The 15424-nt window shown below is 45.6% G+C and overlaps 1 protein-coding gene across 3 annotated transcripts in view; it reads left to right on the top strand.

Annotated features, from left to right (window-relative positions):
• Nucleotides 1-10412: 10412 nt before the first annotated feature.
• CKB (creatine kinase B) overlaps nt 10413-15424 on the top strand; it is a 28948-nt gene continuing 23936 nt past the window's right edge. Inside the window, exons 1-2 of one of the 3 annotated variants that reach the window (XM_060263132.1) lie at nt 10413-10563; nt 12643-12858. In XM_060263132.1, coding sequence (XP_060119115.1) covers nt 12666-12858 — 193 coding nt within the window. In that variant the 5' untranslated portion in view covers nt 10413-10563; nt 12643-12665. Of the gene's footprint in view, nt 10564-12642; nt 12859-13330; nt 13558-15424 lie in introns of those variants that run through there. The other 2 variants (XM_060263133.1, XM_060263131.1) reach the window with 2 other exon arrangements.

Raw genomic sequence — 15424 nt, forward strand, 5'->3', positions numbered from 1 at the left:
CCTCCCCCCCCCCTTAGATACCATGGGGCATATATAAAAAAGATCCTTCTCTCTCTAAGGCTGGGAGAGAGAAATTGGTTTAACAAAAGATAGAAAGCGAAGATAATAACCCTTGCTGGGCAGTTAATCCCAGTATTCTCTTATCTGATCTTGATAACTTTTCCAGGATACAGGTTTTTTTTCCCAGGTTAAGCAACTTTTAAACACAAGATGGGGAAGGTCATGGAATATGATAAGAGCAAAAGGATTGACTCCTCGTTGAGGGTTTTTAAAAAATGTAGCTGTATATCCATCTGGCCCAGGTGCTTTTCCATTTTTCATTGCATTAATTGCTGCTTCAATTTCTATTTTTTCAATTGGATCGTTCAAAACTTTTTTCATATTTTCTGCTAATGGTGCTATTTTTTTCTTTTGGAAGTACTCATCCATCTTTTCTTTCCTTATTTTAACACCTTTAAATAACTTGGCATAATACTTAAAGAATTCTCTTTTTATTCCTTCTTGATCTACCACCTCTCTTCCATCCACCACAATTTTATTAATAATTTTACTTTCTCTCTTTTTCTTCAGTTGCCAGGCCAAATATTTTCCGGGTTTGTTTGCTCCCTTGAAAGATTTCTGCTGCAATCTTTTCAGATTCCACTCCAGTTCTTTATTTAACAAATGTCTCATTTGCGTTTGTAATATTTTTGTAATCTCCCTTATAATTTTCTTTTTCCCTGGCCTTTTTCTCAGTTCCCCTTCTTTTTTCTTTATTTCATTTTGAATGTCCAACATCTGTTTTTCTTTTGCCCTCTTATCCTTGTTATTCAATGTAATCAATATTCCTCTCATTACTGCTTTATAAGCCTCCCAGATCGTCTGAAATTCTATATCCTCTTTATCGTTTATTTGGAAGAAAGCTTTAATTTCATTTTCTAGAAATGTCACTATTTCTTTATTCTGTAGTAAATCTTCATTCAATCTCCATCTTCTCAACTTCTTAGACAATTTTGTAATCCACATTATTGGGTTATGGTCAGCCCCAATTTTCGGTAAAATCTCTATTTTCTTTGTTATAAGGCCTAAGTCTTTAGTGCCCCACAACATGTCAATTCTGGAAAAAGTTTTATGTCTTGCTGAAAAAAAGGTATAGTCCCGCACTTCAGGATTAAATTTCCTCCAAATATCCTCCAAATTTTCTTGTTTGACCAATTCAAAAAAAGACTTTGGCAATTTTCCTTCCTTATTTTTTTTTTACCCCCAGACCTATCCAGTGTGTACTTAATTGTTCCATTAAAGTCCCCCATTATCAAAATTTGGTCATAAGTCAGTTCATCAAATTGTTGTATAATGTCTTTTTAAAAAGCATCCTTTGCACCATTTGGTGCATACAGTCCCAATAACAACGGGTTTTTTGCATTTAATATTATTTCTACCACTACAAATCTTCCATCTTTATCTTTAAACACTAATTTCGGCTCCAATTCTTGTTTAATATAGAAAATCACTCCCCTTTTCTTCTGTTCAGCCAATGAATAAAATTCTAGTCCCAGTTGTTTATTCCATAAAAATTTGTAATCCTTTTGTTTGATATGCACTTCTTGTAAACAAACTATATTACAATTTTGCTTTTTAATCCATTGAAACGTTTCCTTTCTTTTTTGAGGTGAATTTAGTCCATTTACATTCCAAGATTTGTAATCCATCATGTTGCAAGTTCTTTATGTTCTTCATAAAATCTATGCAGTTCCTGTGTGTTTGTAATTGTAATCCTTTTTCCTTGCAGCTCAAAGCTCAGACCCTCAGGTATTATCCATCTATACCTCATTTCATTGTCACGTAGTTTTTCTGTCAATTTTTATATGCTTTTCTGTCATTTATCACTTGTCTTGGCAATTCTTTCATAATTCTTACTCTGCTGCCTCCCACTATCAATGTCTTTCCAAAATTTTTATTCAAGATTTTCCCCACCATTTCTTTTGTCATATATATTATAACCACATCTCTTGGTAGATTATTTTTCTTGGCATATAGTGAGTTCACTCTATACATATAGTCATACATGCTTCTAGTTCCTTCAGGATCTTCCTCCAAAAATTCTGCAATTATTCTTATTATATATCCTTTCAAATCAGTCTCTTCATCCTCAGGTACTCCTTTCAGATGTATCTGGGTTTCCATCAATTTGCAGTCATGAATTGCCACCTTTTCTTGCATTTTTAACAAGGTGGAATCATTTACTTTCACTCTCTCTTCCACCTCTTGCACTTTCTTTGATGTTACCACAGTCTCATTTCTGAGATCTTCTATATCTTTCCTTAGCTCTTCAATGTCTTTTCTAATTTCTTTTTTAGAAGCAGTTATCATGTCTCTCACCCCTTTCATCATCCTGGCTTCCATTGCTTCTAATTGCTCTTGCATTTTCTCCATTGAGGCAGTCCTTGCATGGGTTAACTTATGCTCTGACATTTAAAAAAAACACCAAAAATTCTGACCTCTCCAAAATAAATTTAAACTATCAGATTTGATAGAGTAAGGCTTGCCCTTTTCAATAAGCCTAATTTCGCCGTACTCAGAGCCTCCTGGGTGCAGATATTAATTTTTAAAGTTTTTATTTCTTCCAAAATGGCGGTAGCGACTTTCTGCTTCCCTTTTTTAAAAAATTTCCTTCAAAAGGCTTCTAAAATAATTATCAGCGATAATGTCCAATAGTATTTACTTTATAATTGTCACCTCTGTCAGCTTCACCAATTTTTAATGTCCCGAACATTTTAAAAACTTTGTTTAAATTTTGACCTAACAATGGCCACCGATGTTTTTCTATGATATTACAGTCCTAGAGTAGGCTAGCTGCTTCAATGATTTCCCTTTTCCATCTGACACTTCCTGCTTTTCTTGCCACCAAATCCCATTTTCACTGGTAAGAAGATCTCGCAAAGTTTAACATATTTCCTGTGTTGACTGTGAGAGCTGCAAATCTGTGACGATGGGGCTTTTTCACCAAAACCGCAAGTAGACAAAACAATAAATTCCTTTCCACTTTTTAGCACTGTCCTTTAAATTTACAAAGTTCAAATTTCACCCCTTCTCTCCTTCTTCTTCCAAGCTTTCTGAATCTATATTTCCCACCTTCTGATTTTATTTTGTTTAACTTTAAATAGTCCTGGAATGAAGTACCTTTTTCTGCAGTTATCCAGATCCAACACCGGTCTTGTATAGCTTTAGATGTTTAGCAGTCTCTAATTCAATAAAGTGGCAGAGACTTTTCTGCTGGGATTACAAATGGAAAAATTTCCAAAAGAAGATAGAACTTTAATATGGTACTTGCTCTCAGCTGCTAGGACATTGTATGTGCAGCTGTGGAAGCAAGAAAAAATACCAGAGAAATGGGATTGGATTACAAAAGTTATGTCATGGAGTGAAATGGACAAATTAACAAGAAAACTAAGAGACTATGATTTGGAACTTTTTAAGTTGGAGTGGAAGAAATTCAGAAGATACGTAGAAAAAGAGTGGAAAATAAAATGACATTGGACAATCTTTGATAATGATTAAGGTTTTTAAAATAAGAATATAACTTTTTTGGGGGGGTTGGGGTTTTTTTAATAGTTAAGGGTACCTTTAATATTTGCTTTTCTTAAGTAAATAACACTGGTGGGGGTCAAGTAACGGGGGGAGGGGTGGGGGAAAAGTAAGATATGGGGTAGAAAGGTTTCTTTTTTATTTTAAGCTTTTATAAGTTGTAGATATAGTTCTGCTACCATATGTTACTAATAAAATTGTTTATACCCGAGATGTTTAGCAGTCTCAAAGAAGGTTAGGATTCTGTCGAGCTTATGTCAAATAAATGACTCTGGAAACTTCTGCAGATGATGAATATGCAACTCGTCTCCGGAGACCCCTCAAAGGAGTCCCCCTCGGGACTCCCTTTTAGCCAAGGTAAATCTCCTCAGAGTTTCCTGTGCATATCTTGGACTGATCTCTGACTGAGAAAAGTAGGCAGTAGGCATTAAATTGCCCTCCACTACCCCAAACAGAAGCCCCAGCCTGCTCCCCTTCTGAAAAGCAATTCAGCTCGGCATTTTCCAACCCCGGAAGTTCCATAATGAGTACATTTCTTTGCCTAGCCTAACTGAGACTAGAGCCTATTATGCTGAACAGCCTCCTGACGTGATTCCATTCGGGGAAACCCTTGGATTCCATCTGGACATTTGGACTCTGTATGATAATATCTAGCTCTCTGAATGTATATCCAGTTAGCTAGTTATATTGAACAACGTTGTTATTTTGTATGGCTCACTAAAACCAATACTTTCATGCCTATTTTGTAAAATAAACTTTAAGTTTATTTTTGTGGTTATTTGCTTTCAGGGCCACCACAATCCGAGCCAAACTTACCCAGTAGCCTTTGGCGGTGCCTACTACCAATTTGTGAAAACTGACTAGGGGAACCCCTTGCTGCAGTGGTGTTGCTTGGTTTTCTCTAGAGTATGCCTAATAGGCAGAGGCTTGACTGGGGCCTCTGTGCTAAAGGATTTATCCAGTCTGGTGGCAACCTACCTTCCTGGTGTTTCTGGGGGAAATACCAGACTTTGGACCTGTGTTGGACTATCCGTTGGCAAGTCTGCTGACCCACCTCGGCCAGACAGGTTGCAGACTTCGTCACACTAACAGAGACCTGATCTTTTGGGCAAGGCCACATCCTCTGCAATTAGTTTTATTTCCTGAATGGGGTTGCCATATCCAAACAGGACAGATTGTTAGAGATTTAGAATGGAAGTCTAAAGAAAGATGAGATCCCAAGGGAACCAGGCTCTGAGCTCTCACTCACACCAAACTTCCATTACCCTGCAGAGAAAACTGACTTTGCAGCTTGGAACTTTGTGCTGTGATTCCAGGAGATCTCCTGGCCTCACCCTTGAGAACTGGCCTCGTCTAATTTTTGTCCAAATCATTGCTTTTCTGTTTCTTTATTTTGTTAAGGAGAGAGAGGTTTTTGTTACCTTACAAAGCCAGGTTTCTCTATTCTAAGATTCAAATTTAAAAGTTAGATTTTTCTTGAAGGGGAGGTTTAGGGACAAAGGAGCCTTGCCTGCCCATGTGGAACTACCATTTTCTGACATTCCCCAGAATTCTGGCATTCAAGTTCCCCATGGTACCAGACGTTTAGACAAGACACTTCTAGGGAAAACAGAAAACAGCAGCTGCCAGTAAGGGGTCTGGCAGCCAGGGTGCCCTGGAGGTTTTCACTCCCTCTCTCTCATGACCCAGTGAGGTCGCCCTACTGGGAACTACACAAGAGAAAATCCCTCTCGCTTAGAGGCTTCATCTCCTCTTCTTCACACACCCCACAGAAATCCTCCCAGATCCTAGCTTCTGTGCTTCAGCTCCAAAGCAGAGCCTAATAGACAGAGCTTAAGGGGTGATCAGACCCTTCTTCTCTCCTAAGGAGAGGTAATCAGAATTCCCAGACAGTTCATACTCACAATCCTGAAGATCTTCCAATTCCCTGCACATGTCGGTTCAACCAGGAGTGGGATCTTGCTTGGCAGACCAGCACCTTCTCCCACCAGGGCAGAGAGAGCTGGACTCGATCAAAAATGTGACTGCGGCGCCTAGTCTGATCTTCCTGCCATGAGAGTGGAAGGCTATACAACCAGCCAAGGGAAAGGAAATATCCTAACCTTGTTCGTTTCCCATTGGTCAATGCACCAAAATGAAGCAGAGAAATAACGAGGTCCACACAAACTTTCTGGGTTGAAGCGAGGTTTTTACTTTATGGTACCATAAGCAGAACGCAGTTGGGCATGGGCCTCCAAAATGACTGAGTTAAAATCATCCTACATACAGCCAGTTTTATTCACACCCAAAACAAGCAGGCAGGCCCCAGGCTTATCTGATTCAACATTCCCCGCCCCCTTGCTTTCCTTCTTGTACTTCTTCATTTCTTATCAGCTCCAGCAAGAAGCTTCTCAAGGAAGTCCCTTTGTGTTATCCTAATACACATCTGTGTTTCACACACCCACTGAAGGCTGTCTGTGCTTCTAACGAACATTGCATCAGACACCCTCTTTTTGAAGGCAGAAGCATGCTTTCATTCATTATCATAAGGGTATTCTTTAATTATGCAGGGGTCCCCCTTCACAGCCCCCTGCTGCAGCCTGCAGCCACCTTCTCAAAAGCTCCTTTGACAAAGCTGCAAGGGAAAGGCAGAGAGAGGCAAATTTGGCAACAACGCCAGCAGGTAGCAGCAGCCACACCAGGCAAGTTGGGCAAAGATCAGCTCAGTTGCTGGCTGCATGTACAGGCTGGGGGGCTGCAAGCAGGGGGAGAAATGGGGGGAAAAGTTGGCCCAGGGCCCCTAAAGGCATGGGGCCGGGGCCCATAGGCCAGTGTTTACTTGGCCTAATTGTTAATCTGGCCCTGGGGAGGGGCTGTGGCTTGGGCAGAACATCTTCTTGGCACTCAAAAGGTCCTAGGTTCGATCCCTGGCATCTCCCAACGCAGTGAGGCTTGTATCTTAGTAAATACAGTATAAAATGCTGTCATGTTGCAGCTGACTTACAGAGACCCCAGCAAGGAGCTTTCAAGGCAAGCAAGAAGCAAAGCCATTGGCCATTGCCTTCCTCTGCAGAGTCTTCCTTAGTGGTCTCCCTTCCAAGACTTATGGGCAGGTGTGGAATTCTAGTAGGAGCTCCTTTGCTTATTAGGCCACCCCCCCCCCCCGATGTAGCCAGTCCTCCAAGAGCTTACAAAAAAGAGCCTTGTAAGCTCTTTGAGGACTGGCTACAACAGGGAGGTGTGGCCTAATATGCAAAGGAGCTCCTGCTAGAATTCCACCCCTGCTTATGGGAAGGGGCTTTCAGGGCAAGTGAGAAGCAAAGGTGGTTGACTGTTGCCTTCCCTTGCAAAGCTTCCTTGGTGGTCTCCCTTCTAAATACTGATCCCGCATATCTTCCAAGATCTGACAAGATCAGGCTGTGCCATGGTGCCTTCCATCCAACACAGATAAAGGTTTGCCCCTTCCTCCAAATCCAGATCAAACTAGGGATGCTATTTACCAGGTGATTTACCTCCAGGCCACAAAAAGCTTCCCCTGCTATTTCCATGCATTAAGCTTCCATTAAATGGACAGGAGAACATTTTCTTTCTCCAGCTTATATGAAGCTGTCTTATACAGTTCAGGGCTTTTTTTTTTTAGCAGGAACTCCTTTGCATATTAGGCCTCATCCCCTGATTTAGCCAATCCTCCAAGAGCTGACAGCTGTACTAAGAGCCTTGTAAGCTCTTGGAGGATTGGCTACATCAGGGGGTGAGGCCTAATATGCAAAGTAGCTCCTGCTACAAAAAAACCCCTGCTTATACTGAATCAGACCATTGCTCTATCGTCAGTACCATCTGCTCAGACTGGCAGCTGCTCTCCAGAGTTTCAGACAGGTCTTTTACATTTTCTCCTGCTGGAGATACCAGGCTGTTAGTAATCCTCCATTGCACGATCTTCTAAACCCATCCAGTAAGCAGCTTTAAGATTGCTGCATTCTGCAGCTCTTTTGCCTTAAACATTTCTGTTTTTCTGACCAATAAAAAGTAGAGTTCCCAGTGTGAGACGCAGAGAGAGTTCCTGTAGCACAGAAGGGAGAATTTTGCTAAGCGCGGGGATGGGGTGGCGTGATATGGCACAGAATTGTGGACTTCAGTGCCAGTGGTTATGGTGATGGCCATAAGCAAAATTTCTGCTGCAGAACTGGATCTGAAACAGGAGAGTTAATTTAATGCGCAGACTCTTATCTGGGAGAACCGGGTTCGATTTTCCACTCCTTGACTTGCAGCTGCTGATGTGACCTTGAGTCAATCACAAGTTCTCACAGAGCTGTTCTGCTCAAAAGCAGTTCTCAGTCAGAGCTCTCTCAGCTCCACCTACCTCACATGGTGTCTGTTGTAGGGAAGGGAAAGGAGCTTGTAAGCTGCTCTGGGACTCCCTGGGGTAGTGAAGGGCTGGGTATAAAACCAATTTCCTCCTCCTCATAGATAGTTCCATACAGAGCTCTCTTTTTTTGCAGAAAAATCCCAGCAGGAACTCATTTGCATTTTAGGCCACACCCTCTGGTGCCAAGTTAGCCAGAACTACTTTCCTGTGCATTATTGCTAAAAAATAAACCACCCTGGTTCCATCAGTGGCCACTAGACATTAGTGGGAACTTCTACCTTGAAAGAAAGTAAACCTCCAAATACCAGAGCTAGGAGGTAACACAGGGCACTCTGCCCTTTGCTGGCACTCCAAGGTTAGCCACTGCATGAAACCAAGTGCTGGACTAGATGGACCACTATTTTGATGCTGCAGGAGTCTCTTCACCAAAAGTGACCAGGGCTCCTGTGCCTTTAATAGCTGAATGTATCCGGCAAGATCCCCTGTTCTAGCCTCTTAAAGACATAAGAATTATATTTCCCCCTCTTTACACCTGATCATTCTGCTTTATGAACAGGGTGTGGGAGGGTATCCTGGCTATCAGTTGCCCAGTATACCTGCCAGTTTTTGAACCACTCTGTGTGGCTAACAATGGGCAGTACCAATAAGTGGGTAGAGCTCATCAGTTCTGTCATGGGCTAATGCCTGTAGCTGGAACCTCCACTTTTCCTTTGATCTCCAGCAAAGACCCTGATCCTAAGGACTCTTCTTTTTAGCCACTTTTCCCAGAGATGCACAAAAAGGACTCCTTAGTTCTCTTCTCTTCCATTTAAACATCAACAGATGTTTGGGGGAGAATTGTTTTATGATGTTCCTTTCAGAGCACACAAGCCATGAGTTTTTTTTATTTCCCTTCCCTTACAAACAGCAGAAATTGCTCTGGTACAGGCAAGAAGAATTCTGGGAAAACCTCGACTGCTTTCTGCTTGCAGTGGAAGGAGAAAAAACTAAAAGAAAGCCTGCCCGCTGTTAAAAATTAGTTGCTGACCCGGTCTCGGCTGCACCTGCTGAAATGTCTTCTTGCTATTAAAATTCAGAAGCCTGTGGCTTTTTTTTTTTTTTTTTTTTTTGGCTCTCTGTGCGGCCCTTAAAGAGACAGGAACTGTTTCAAGCAACCGCAATAACCACTTCAAAAACCATCGCCGCTCATACAATGCAAAGCTTTCAGGGGGGGAGGAGATCTTGAAAACCCAAGACAAAACCAGCAAGCCTTTGAACCACGCTAAAAAGCAAGCAATCAATCTTCTTTGTGGATTTAACCTTGCAGGTCTACCGTGATTTGAGAGTAAGTCCCGTTGGAGTCATGGGTATTTGATGGACAGATGTCAGATCACTTGTCGGGAGCTGGATTTGAGCCCAAAATGCCCTGCTTATTGCCTCGATGACGTTCATGCACAGAGGAAGTTAGACACTCACATGACTGTTAAATCAGATTGGCTCCAGTCCCTTAAAGGTCGTTCACATTTCAGCCATTTTTTTTTTTACAAAAGAAACTGTTAAATTGGTATAGGGTTGCCAGATCTGTTTGGAAAATACCTGGAGACTTTGGGGGTGGATCCAGGAGAAGGCAGGGTTTGGGGAGGGGAGGGGCCTCACCATAGGACAATGCCACAGAGTCCACCCTTCCAAGCAGCCATTTTCTCCAGGGGAGCTGATCTCTGCCAGCTGCAGATCTCCAGGCCCCACCTGGAGGCTGGCAACCTTGTATTGGCAATAGACACAAACATTAGGGAAGGGGGGACCCTTTGGAATAAATCAGTACTTAAAGCCGGAAGTACTGGCGGTCTTCATCCCCAGTTTTTGCACTCTGTGCCAGGGGTGGCCAACGGTAGCTCTCCAGATGTTTTTTGCCTACAACTCCCATCAGCCCCAGCCATTGGCCATGCTGGCTGGGGCTGATGAGAGTTGTAGGCAAAAAAACCCCTAGAGAGCTACCGTTGGCCACCCCTGCTCTATGCTATATGCATACGTGCCAATCCAAGGTGACACTTCCTGCATCTGATGAAGTGGATTCTAGATTAAAAGTCCATACGGCAAGACAAGTTAATTTTGAAAATGCAACCAGAGCTTTGTAAAAAAAACCCAAAGACCTATTTGCGGAACCTGATATCGCATGCTGCTGCATCCCGTGCCCATTTACTCACAAGAAGTCAGCCCGGCTGCATCCAAGAGGGATTCCATCCCAAGCAAGCACACTTTGGATTGCAGCGTCTATCACAAGCCCTCCAGGCAGAGCTCCTGCATTAAATCTTTTGTGTTGGCCGTCAGAGAGCTGGGCTTTGGGGCTCCATCGCACACTCCCCCCCCCTTTCTCTAAGCATCTGACCGGGAGACCCGGCAGCCAAAGGGGGGGGCATTAAAAACCGGCAAGAACAAACCGGGAGGACCCCCCCCCCCCCGTGAGCGGCGCTCCAATGGAATGAATGGAATATAAATACTAGCCAATGGGAAGGCGGCTTGGGTTGTGTATAAAAGGGCGGCGAAGGCGGGAGGAGAGGTTCCACTCCGGGCAGGTCTTTCTGGGAGTGCGTCGGGGCTGCAAAGAGGCTAAGGGGGAGAAAGGAGAAAAATATATTATTAAGGGCTAGTCTTGCGGTTTCTTTCTGACGCTCCCGGTAAGTGCGTGGGACCAGCTGCGGCAGCTCTCTTTAGCTAGTGGGGAGTAGGATCTAAGGGGGGGGGGGGTTAGGAGAAAAGCCGGTTAGATTCTCCCCCCCCCCCAGTTAAAAATCTAGAAGGGGAGAAAAGAGAACTTCCTTTCTGCGTTTTCGAAGTACCATTTTTGGTGGTGGGGAAGATGCTTGCGTTGAAGCCTTTTCCCCTACGGAGAGCAGTATACATCAGCTTATAATATGGACGCCTGGGAAAAAGGGGGCAGCTGTATTTGTGTTCTCCCTTGTCTCCCCCTCTCCTAAATTTTTTTTTTGTTTTTTTTTTTTGCTGTGGTTATCTGGTCCGCGTGAGCCGGCCAGTTCCAAATCCAGATTAGCAGGGTATTTGCAGGGGACGGTTCCCTGGCCAACGCTTTAAACCAGTGGAGGAATTCGTTATGTAATTGGGGATCTGTTTCCTTTCCTTTCCAATATTGTTGGTTTTTTGCACTTGCAGTTTCGCGCCGAGGGGCTGGGAAAAGGCAAGCTCTTCTCTCCCCCCCTCCCGCCCTTTAGGAAGCCGGGGCGACGGGCAGAGAGATGCCCTCCTGCAGCGGGAGATGGGCTGCAAAGGAAGGCGAGGGGGGAAAGGCTGCGGGCACCGGGGTCCCCTTCTCGGGGCGACAGCGCTCCGCTCGGAGAGGCGGCTAAACTGGAGCCGTGCGCCCTTTTTTGCAGGGAATCGGGTTGCCGTGGGGCCCTGGTCTCCTCGTGTGCAAGGAAGGAGATGCGGGGGCGGGCAGCGTTGGCTCTCCAGCTTCCGGACCGGGCGGGGGGGGGGGGGAGAAGATGGGACTAAACGTGCTGCGGCCGGCGGAGCGAGGCGCAAAGGTTTGCGCTTGGAGCCAGTGGCCCTCCAAGGGCGGTTTCCTTTTCCCTCTGGCGCCTGGAGCCAAGGGATGCAGCCGGATCACCTGGCGAGTGCAGCCCAGCGCTGCCTGCTGCAAGGCCGGCCCTTCCCTCCCGAGCTGCTGCTGCTGCATCCTGGAGCGACGCGCCTTGCAGAGAGAGACAGAGTCGCTGGGCCGCGCAGCGGGGCGGTCTCTGGAGCTCGCCTCGAGTCTCCTGGGAACTCTGCCTTTCTCCCTGCAAACAAATAGGAGCCCCGGCCAGCCTTGGAGGTGCCTGCTTGCCAAAAGCCCGGCCGGACCGCAAACAAAACGTCCTTGCCCGGATTCTGAAGGTGACCCTTTGAGACTAGGGAGAAGCCAGGCCCGGCGGAGGGAAGCGCTTTGTGTGCCTGGCGCTGCCACTGCTAGGTGGCGTTGACCTTGGGCACATCCAAGGGTGGCCAGACTAGCTTAACATAAGAGCCACAGAGAATAAACGTCAGGTGTTGGAGAGCCGCAAGACCTGAACATTAGATGTTTGAGAGCCGGCAGGGAGAAGTGGAAAGAAAGCAACTTTAAATCAGGACCGGATCTACATGTTTTTTGAGGGGGAGGATTAAAAAATGGCACGCTCTTATGGGCTATTCTGTCTTATGGTCCCATAGAATACAATGGACTCCATACCCAATTTGGTGCCCCCTCCCTCCATTGGCGCCCAGGGCAAACACCCACCTCTGCCTCCCTCTAGATCCGGCCCTGTTTTAAATGCATTCTCCAAGCTGCTAGCTGGCTTGGTTTGGAGAAGTGATTTAAAGAGAGAAACGCCTTTTCCAAGCTGGCCAACGGGGTGGTGGGGTCTTTGAGAGCCACACAATATGTGTGAAAGAGCCACATGTGGCTCCTGAGCCGCAGTTTGGCCACCCTGGGCAAATCTCTTAACTGAGTCCTCCTTTTTGGCTTCTGGTTGAGTTTCCTCGCTGGGAGGGGGAGTGTCGCAACCTGGGTCAGTGGGAGGCCAGGAGAGCAGAGCGATGTTTGCAAAGCACCTGCTCCTTCTCTCCACCTGCTGGAGACTCCGGCTCGGTGTTGACAGGAGCGGTGCTGGTTGGCAAGGTGACCTTGCTTCGCAGCCCAGTTTCATTCCGCCGGCTGCCTGCCAAGCTGGTGCCTCGGAGGGAGCGAGGTGACGGATTTCCCCTTTCTCCTTCCCCAGTTCCTTGCAGCCAGTTGCCCACCATGCCATTCTCAAACAGCCACAACCTCGTGAAGATGAAATATTCCGCGGAGGATGAATACCCGGACCTGAGCACCCACAACAACCACATGGCTAAAGTCCTGACCTTGGAACTCTACTCCAAGTTGCGGGGCAAACAGACTCCTTGCGGATTTACCGTGGATGACGTGATCCAGACTGGGGTGGACAACCCAGGTAAAAAACGGAAAAGGACGTGGCGGTCTGTTCTCCCTCTGTGGTTTCACGAGGAAGTGCTGCTTTGAAAATGGCATTGGGGAGAAAAAGAGCTCCGTGAGGCCACCAAAAACAACAGATTTTACTGAAATTCCTAGCTGGTTTAAATCTTTGGCACAAAGATCTTGTCCTGCCCCGAGGTCCTTGCTGCGGTTTGCAGGGAAAACCCAAATGGATGGACTGTCCAGGCATTGCCAAACGCCAACCAAATTCTGTAAGGACTCTGCTAAATCTCTGTAAGGCTGAACATGAGAAACTTTTTTGTGTTGCAAAAAAACATATTTTTGTTTTGGCGACAAGGAAGCGGCTTTTAAATTCCCCTCCAGCTGCAATCTGGCTTATTTTTTGTGGGTTTTTTGTAGTAGCACTTCTTTGGTAAACTAAGCAGGGAGGGGGAGCAGATGCAGGTGTGAGGCTTTTGTGGTCTGTCTTTAATGCTTGCAGTGTTTTGTGTCTTTCTTTGTCCCTCTAGTGATCTCAAAATGGCCCCCTTTAATAACCAGAAACTGCCTCCTGATGAGGAATACCCGGACCTGAGCACCCACAACAATCACATGGCTAAGGTCTTGACCCCGGAGTTGTACCAGAAACTGAGAGGCAGAAAGACCCCCTGTGGCTTCACCTTGGATGATATCATTCAGACTGGGGTTGATAATCCTGGTAAAAAGCAAAAGCAACCCTCTGTGATCCAGTTGACCTACTTTGAGGCTTCTCGTTTAGGTTGACCTTGGCTGCGTGAAGGGCTCGCTGGTGGCTAGCAAAATGCAGAAGGGCCCGAGGAAGAAGCTACACTGGATAGCATGGCCTTGAATGGAGTTCTAATTGGGGGGCATTTCCTTGTCATTCCCCTCCCATGCACAGCTGTAAACACTGTTCCCTCTAAGCTGTGGAGTCTTGTGAGCAAAAAAATCCTACTTTGTGAGCTGCTGGCATTAAAGTTGTGAGCTGCTGCATAAATTAGTTTGCTCCGGGGCCATTTTTTTCCTGAGCTAAGACAAAACTGTGTGAGCCAGGGGCTGAAGAAACTATGAGCTAGCTCACACTAACTCAGTTTAGAAGGAACAATGGTCATAAGCCGCCCCTCTTTATATTGCAAGAGGTGACGAGGGGCCACCAAGACGCAGAGTTGGGTGCAAGCTAAATCTCCTGGCTGTTAACTTGCCATGAGAACTAAACAACTTCTGTTCTCAGAGGCGCAGTAGAATTCTGAATAACACATGCTTAAAGAGAGCAGTGCCCAGACCTGGATGGCCCCAGCTAGTCTGGGTTTGTCAGCTCTTAGAAGCTAAGCAGGGTCAGTCTTGGTTAATACTTGGATGGGAGACCACCAAGGAAGCCCAGGGTCACTACTCAGAGGCAAACAATGGCCAACCACCTCTGAACATCTTTCAACCTTGAAAGCCCTGTGGGTGCCTCTAAGTCAGCTGCGCATTGATGGCACTTTCCTCCACTACCAAGGAGAGCGATAGGGAAGGGCTGTTATCTTGATGCCGTGAGTATTGGGAAGAAAATGGGGAACTAAATGGATCCTGCCTGCTTTGGCCTCCAGAGGTGTTGGCATGGCCCTGCAGAAGGAATTATGCTGTTGTGTGGTGGTGGTGGTGGTGATGGGAGAGACTTTAGCCTCTAGTCAGATCAGTGCCAAGCCAAAATTCTGAACTGGCCTCTAGACTCTCGGCTTCCCAAATAAGCCTTCTTGTACAGTTCTGTGTAAATCGGAGCTTGTGCATTCCCAACAGAAGCGAGTCCTTTCAGAGCCTTGCATCACCAGAGCAGAGTTTTAGGGATCGCTGTAATTCTGTACCTAGTCCAGAACGGAGAGGGGAATGCTAAGAAACGTGGCTAGTTTGTTTCTGACCTGGGTGGCCCAGGACAGCCCAATTTCATCAGATCCCAGAAGTCAAGCAGGGTCAGCCCCTGGTTAGTGTTTGGATGGGAGACCTCCAAGGAAGTCCAGGGTTGCTATGCAGAGATGGCAAGTCCACCTCTGAACGTCTCTTGCCTTGAAAACCCCATGAGGTTGTCAGAAGTCAACTGTGACTTGAAGGCAGAAAAAGAGAAAGAATAAAGCTTCTAGTCCATATGGCCATATCTGCTGAAATCTCAGAAAGCTTCATCCCTGGTGTAGCTCCCATCCCTGTTCTTTTTGCCGTGTTTATTATTTTGCAAAAAACCCAAGAATTGTAGCAAAAAACCATCCTGGTCTACTTGTATAATGTATATTAATTGAGGAACTTGGATTGTCTGGGGCAGAACTGTATTCTTGGCAGTGTGTTTATAGCCCTGGATATGCACAAACAGGCAAAGGCTCAGGGAGAAATGTGAAAGGAGGCCTTTATAGGATTTTTGCCAGATCATAACCTCTTGCATGGACAAATTGTCCAGATGACCCCTGAAGCCCTATCTTTTGCCCAGAAGCAGGAAAGATTCTGGTTAACAGGAGCCAGCTAGTATAGTAGGAACAGTAATCTGCAAAATTATGTAGCCTGAACATTACCCAGTATAGCTATCTAGATTCTTCTGCCAG

The sequence above is a fragment of the Heteronotia binoei genome, chromosome 21 (genome assembly GCF_032191835.1).
Source record: "Heteronotia binoei isolate CCM8104 ecotype False Entrance Well chromosome 21, APGP_CSIRO_Hbin_v1, whole genome shotgun sequence".
NCBI lineage: Eukaryota > Metazoa > Chordata > Lepidosauria > Squamata > Gekkonidae > Heteronotia > Heteronotia binoei.